Here is a 7276-nt window from a genome sequence, read left to right as displayed (position 1 = left end):
CCTAGTACTCCCTCCCTCCCATGCCCACCCCCCCCTCCTCCTCCTTTTTGTATGCGTGGTTGTTTGTGTGTTTGTGTGTTTTTCTGTTTATGTGTTTATGTATTTGTCTTTATGTATTTGTGTGTTTGTGTTTGTGTGTTTGTGTGTTTGTGTGTTTATGTGTTTGTCTTTATGTATTTGTGTGTTTGTGTTTGTGTGTTTATGTGTTTGTGTGTTTGTGTGTTTATGTGTTTGTCTTTATGTATTTGTGTGTTTGTGTTTGTGTGTTTATGTGTTTGTGTGTTTGTGTGTTTATGTGTTTGTCTTTATGTATTTGTGTGTTTGTGTTTGTGTGTTTATGTGTTTGTGTGTTTGTGTGTTTATGTGTTTGTGTGTTTGTGTTTGTGTGTTTATGTGTTTGTGTGTTTGTGTGTTTATGTGTTTGTCTTTATGTATTTGTGTGTTTGTGTTTGTGTGTTTATGTGTTTGTGTGTTTGTGTGTTTATGTGTTTGTCTTTATGTATTTGTGTGTTTGTGTTTGTGTGTTTATGTGTTTGTGTGTTTGTGTGTTTATGTGTTTGTCTTTATGTATTTGTGTGTTTGTGTTTGTGTGTTTATGTGTTTGTGTGTTTGTGTGTTTATGTGTTTGTCTTTATGTATTTGTGTGTTTGTGTTTGTGTGTTTATGTGTTTGTGTGTTTGTGTGTTTATGTATTTGTGTGTTTGTGTGTTTATGTATTTGTGTGTTTGTGTATTTGTGTGTTTGTGTGTTTATGTGTTTATGTGTTTGTGTGTTTGGTGATGAGTGCAGATAAAATTGATTTACGCATTCTAATCTTTGTCTCACTGCCAATATCCCTGTTATTTATGGTTTTGTATATCACAAAAGCATTATCGTTATTATCATAATGACAATAATAATATTCATGATAATGACAATAATAATATTCATGATAATGATAATAATGATATTCATGATAATGATAATAATGATATTCATGATAATGATAATAATAATCGTGATAATGATAATAATAATGATGATAAGAATGATGACGATAATGATTTGATAATTGCAATGATAAAGATAATGGTAATAATGATAATGGAGATGATGATAATTATGATAATGATTATGATAATAACAATAGTAATAACAATGATAATGAAAATAATTATGATAATGATAATGATAATATTAGTAAGGATAATAACGATCATAATCAAAATGTAATAGTAATGAAAATGATAAAGAAAAGGAAAACAGTGATAATAATAGCTACCATTATCATCAATTTCATTATCTCTGTCATCATTATTAATATCATCTAATTTCATCCTAATATCATTATTAAAATATGACAATTGTTGTCTTTATCATGATTATTACAAGTATCATCATTATCCTCATCATCAACACTTTCATTACTGTTATTATCATTATCACTGTTATGATTGTTACGTTCATTATTATTACTATTAGTAGTAGTATCATTACTATTATCATTAACATTGTCATTATTATCTTTATTATTATTTTTATCCTTATTATTAGTATTGTCGATATTACAATTACTATTATCAATATCATTATTATCATTATTATTATTATCCTCCTCCTCCTCCTCATTATTATTGATGTTACTGTTGTTGCTATTATTTTAATTATTATCATTAAAAGTAGTAGTTGTGTTGTCATTGTCCTTACTGTACTCCGGCGCCGAAAGCAACAACAACAACAACAAAAAAACACTTGACCGGATTTTTTTCATGAATGCGCCTAAGCTTCAAATCAAAGCCCATTGATAACTCAAATCAAATATAAGTAGCTTCTGACAAGTTTATTCACTAAACAATGATTGTCATGAAATAATAATTTACTATCGTACATTGAAAGTCACGTAACACTGTACAGTCTTCTGTATTTCGCGCCAATGAAGCGATCACGGAAACAGTAAACAAAAGAGGAAGTTGTTTTAGAAGTAAGAACGAAAACTTCCCTAACTAAATGATTCAGGTTATGGTAAGCAATTCGGCAAATATGACGTTATTGCGAATCGGTTCGTATGAACAATACTTATTACGTAGACTTTTCGAGTGTTGCAACTTCAAAAACCTTGATTGCAAACACCGGAAAAACAAAATATTACTTTTACTGGCCCCTTTTAGGCTCCGGGCCATGTTGCCCGCATCCCCTTGAATCAGAGCGGTTTTTTTTTATTCTATTTATTTCTGTAATTACAATATGGATTATATAATTCTAGGATCACGTCTTTGTGTGCACGTATGTGATGTTTTTGCTTACGTTATCACTGTATCCTGAGGGTGAGGAATGTGATATGTAGTGAGACAGATAGTCAGATTCATGGTAAACAAGGGCGCGTGCAGGTTTAAATAAACACCTTTTGTAACGTTTTCTCTTATTATAGGGTTTCTTTTCACGTCTCTTAAGGTCAGAATCAGAGCTGACCTATCACGGTGAACCCTCTTTGTTTTCTTTCTTCCCGTCACCGTGTATCTTCGGTCTCGCATCTGCTTTTCCCGCCTCCCTGGTCCCTGCATTTAGTCTGATTTACTCCTCGCTTTTTCTTGTCTTCCTTTTTTTCCTCTCCCATTATTTCTCTCTCTCTCTATCGCTCTCTCCCATTCCTCATTCTATTTCAATTTCCTAATCTCTCTTATATTCAGTTTTCATCTCCATTTAACCCTTTTTTTTCCTTCTCATTCTTATTTTTTCTCTTCTTCCGTTCTTCCCTCCCACGCTCTCTCTCTCTCTCTCTTTCCTCTAATGCCTCACACATCTCCTCACGCCTCCCCTTTCACCCTAAAAAATACACACACAAAAAAAAGAAAGATCAAAACTCCATATCGTTCTTCTGCCACCATGCAGCTCCGGGAGTGGGAGCGCAGAAGAAAAACACGATGTATGAAATTCCTCCCATTCCCGAAAACCCGTCCGTCCGGTGTCCTCTCTGCAACACTCCTTCCCTTGCTGACTTCCTCGGAGCAAAGGCGAGAGAGAGAAGACTCGAAGGCTGCATCAGCATTCTGGGCGGTGACTGACGAGGTGGGGTTGATGCAAAGTAGTTGTTTGTTTGTTTTTTTTTTTTCTTTGTTTGTTTTCAAATAGGTTCTTGTTAAAATGACATCATAGGGTTCTCTCGCAGGCTTTCTCTCTCTTTCTTCTCTCCACTCCTTCTCTCTCTCTCTCTCTCTCTCTCTTCTCTCTTCCTCTCCTTCTCTCTCTCTTCTCTCTCTCTCTCTCTCTCTTCTCTGAGACAGCTAAAAATGAGATCAAGACATACAAAGTGCTCGACAAAGCAATATGCAAGGAGCAATAGCTAGAGGATGCAGTTAGACTATGATGATGAAATTAAGAAAGGAGATTGAATTTGGATAATAAACGTGCAACACTATATGATCTAGCAGCGATTTGAACAGGAATTCGCTTAGAGGAGGGGCACGAGCCAAGTGGGAAGACTCCTGTGCACATGAGAATTAGGTTAGGGTATAATACTACTGGGAGTTAGGTGTCCACGCACAGTGGTGAACAGGAAATCCCCGCCGGGTGTTAGTAAGGTTAGGTCACACATGTCCCATACAATATATCTTACAGTTGTCCCATTATACAGATTTACAGAAACCGAGAGATGCTGGGGACTCCCGAACTAGCTGTATGGATGCTTAGAAATGGCAGGTGAATACAAATTTTAAGAGTATAAAATCACTTCGCAGCGAACATAATTGTGTCGATTGACAGTGTTGTTCCGACGAGACAACGAACCCTGCGAGACTACCTTAGCCAAGTAGGATTTATTGAGATGTGATGATAATATTTATGATATCATAGTTCAATTACAAACATACTACTTGATCTTTCTTATAAATTCTTTTTCATTCCATACATTATAATATTATAGGATATTAATGCCACAATAGCTCCATTATGTAATATGTTTATAACATGTGACCTTAGGCTAGGAGGGTGAATAATATGCTGTGTTATATCGTTCTCTGATATGTCGTTTCTTAAATGTGATGCTTTGTGCTGTGTGTAAGATTTTGATACCCGTATCTTTAAATGTTGATATAGCTGTAAGATTTTGTAACTTATATGTGAGGTGTAAAAATATACTGATTGGGGTGAGGATAACCAATGTTACCTCATCCTTTTGAGTGATGTAACACTTGTCTTTTGAAAACTCGTGATCACTTTGTTCTGGGCTTATCTCAAAGTCAAAAAGTCTGTTATACTTTGCCTTTTATTTCTTGGTTGGTCTTATAGTGTCTGCGTCTCACAATCCCCATTACTGCTCTGATCTCACAAAGCTGATAAAGCTGAAATAGTGTAAACTGATAAAATACTATGAAACAAGTGTTTGTATTCATAGACTTTGACCAAAGAATGTTCGTATTCAGGGCGTGGATTTGCATTTGCAAGCGAAGGACAGGGTGAAGCGGGGATTTGCATTCCGGCAAAGGACAGGGTGATGCAAAATATTTGAGGGAGGTGCACGTATATGATTTATCTCCGAAGAAGCGTCTCTAAAAGCATAGTAATCATAGTAATATTAATGATAATGATGATAATGAGGATGATAATAATGATAATTATAATAATAACGATAATGTTAATGATGATGATTATGATAATAATAATAATAATAAAGTAATAATAATAATAATATTAATGATAACGATTATAATACCAATAATGATAATGATAATAATAATGATGATAATAATAACAATGATAGTGATAACGATAACAATGACAATAATAACAATGATTATAAGAATAACAATTTTGATAATAATGATAATAATCATTGCCTGTTATCAATATCATTCACATTATCCTTATAAATTTTATGATAATGATAATACTCCAGATGACAAGCAATACTGGTGAGACGAATGAACAAGCAAACAGACCTTGAGTTTCCCAACGCACTAGTTGTCAACACGATCAACGTTGCATTGAAATCTTGCTGAATGGCTAGATTTGATGGAAGCTAGGGATACGGCGGTATATTTGGCATTGGGAAAAAAATAAAAAGGGAAAATGGCATTTAAAAAGTAAAAGTCTAGGTGATAATGAGAGGAAAGGAAAATGTGTCAGATTATTTGGGGAAAACGTCTAAAAGAGAAATTCATCGGAGGCTGAATAAATGAATAAACGAAATCAAATGAACATCGAAAATGCAAGTAGATATAGACGTTTTGCCTGGTAAGCAAATGAGCTTGGTGTCAGCGAGCGCAGGCACATATGGTTTCATGGTTGCCTTACGTGTTCGAGGGAGGGTATAGAGGGGGAGGAGGAGGGGCAAAAGATGGACGGAGAGGAGCGGAAAGGGATAGTGGTAACAGAATTATGAAAGTGAAAATGGAAGGAAGGAAGGGAGGGTAAGAGAAGAAACCAAGAGGAAGGGAAGAAGGAAAAGAAGGTAGAGGCAGAGGGTGGAAGGGAGGGAGTGGGGATGAGAGGGTGTTGCAGGGCACAGAAATCTAAGCTTAGTCAGTCATTCAAGCGACACAGGATGCCAAACACCCTCGTGCCGTGTGTGGGAAGAGGGAAGGGGGAGCGGGATGGTGCCGCGGTCTATCGCCATTCTATTGAAAGCGTGTTGGGGGAAATGGCGGAGAAACTGAAACTCGGACGTGGAAGAGGAAAGGACAGAGAGAAAGAGCGTGGCAGTTTTCCTTGCGTTGTGGCTGCTGCGCCTCCTGAAGTGCCAAGCGGGGTAAGGCGTAGCGAGCAAGAAAAGGGCGCGCCAAAGATCACACTCTGTCCTACTCCAGAATGGACTACGTTTAACGGAGAACCAAACACATCTTCACTTGACGCCGAGAAATGCAGCAGTGTCCTTGGAGCCCCAAAGCCGCCCACAACCAACACTGGAAAAGCCACGGCCCCGAATGCATCCCACGCGCCTACATCCTTCCAGAAAATCGAAAGGCAAGATATCCAGAAGCTTCCCACGGTCCCAGGACTTCTTCAGGAGCATCCTACAGCTCCAACGGTGTCTGAATCACGTGATGGTAGGATCGCCCCCGCCCGGCCAGCCCTGAGTCGTGCCCCCAGGAGGTCCCATCGCCGACGAGTCCTCCGCGGATGTTACACCAACATCGACTTTGCAAAGTAAGCATTCTTTGACCTCTCCTCGGTTAGCCGTGGTGTTCCCTTCTGTCTTGACCTCTTAAAGATAAAAAAAAAGGAATGGCAACAAAAACAAAAAACGAGAGTTCGATCTCGGTTAGTCGTGATGTTCCCTTCTGTCTTGACCTCTTATAGATAAAAAAGGGATAGCAACAACAACAACAAAAACAAAAAACGAGAGTTCGATCTCGGTTAGTCGTGATGTTTCCTTCTGTCTTGACCTCTTATAGATAAAAAAGGGATGGCAACAACAACAACAACAACAACAAAAACAAAAAACGAGAGTTCGATATCCAGGTTTTTAGAAAAGGTTTCTGTAATGCACATGTCAAGGATTTACAGAAAAGAGGGATCGCCAAGGCGTCTGACAGATGCATCAGTGAGTTATTTATGCAGGAGTGTGTATACGTCTGTCTGTGTGTTTCTATGGATGAGGCGTTGTAGGTATGCATACGTGTTTTCTAGGTATGTATGTATGTATGTATATGTGGTTGTGTCTGTATAGCACTAATGATGGTAATTAAAAAATAATGAAAAATGGTGATGATAAAGACAATAATCGCAATAATATAAACAAAAACAACAGTAGCAATGGTGGTACTAGAAACAATAACAATGACAATAATAACAATAGCAATATTACTAATAATGCCGATAATAATGATACTGATGATAACGATATTAATCATGATAATAATAATGAAAATGAAATAATGATAATTATCATCATAATGATGATAATAATAACAACAATACCAATAGTAATGATATTAATAATAACATTAGTAATAACAATACTTATAGTAAAAATGATAATGATATTAATGATGATGATGAAATAATTATAATAAAACTCATAATAATAATGATACTACTATTAGTACTGCTACTACTACTAATGATAATAACAATGATAATAATGATAATAACGATAACGATAGTAATGAATAATAATAATAATAATAATAATAAAACATGATAATGATAATAGTGAAAGACATGATAACAATGGCAGTAATAATACTAATGATGACATGTCCTTACGTTGTGATGGCGGTTAAGATACCGAAGTGGGTATATAAATTTGTATTTTTTCTCTCAATATAAGACAGTACTTGCTACTTTCATAACAATCATC

At 36.2% G+C, this 7276-nt stretch overlaps 1 protein-coding gene across 1 annotated transcript in view; it reads left to right on the top strand.

The window, feature by feature from the left end:
* Positions 1-5252: 5252 nt before the first annotated feature.
* LOC122248029 (uncharacterized) overlaps positions 5253-7276 on the top strand; it is a 19952-nt gene continuing 17928 nt past the window's right edge. The window contains exon 1 of the mRNA XM_086530404.1: positions 5253-6120. Within this exon, the coding sequence (XP_086386530.1) occupies positions 5459-6120 (662 nt within the window). The 5' untranslated portion in view covers positions 5253-5458. The remainder of the gene's footprint in view (positions 6121-7276) is intronic.

Source organism: Penaeus japonicus, unplaced genomic scaffold, assembly GCF_977035675.1.
Source record: "Penaeus japonicus unplaced genomic scaffold, GWHDUDI00000001_assembly GWHDUDI00000033, whole genome shotgun sequence".
Taxonomy (NCBI): Eukaryota; Metazoa; Arthropoda; class Malacostraca; order Decapoda; family Penaeidae; genus Penaeus; species Penaeus japonicus.
The sequence above is the reverse complement of the archived record's forward strand: the minus strand, read 5'-3'. Positions and strand labels throughout refer to the sequence as shown.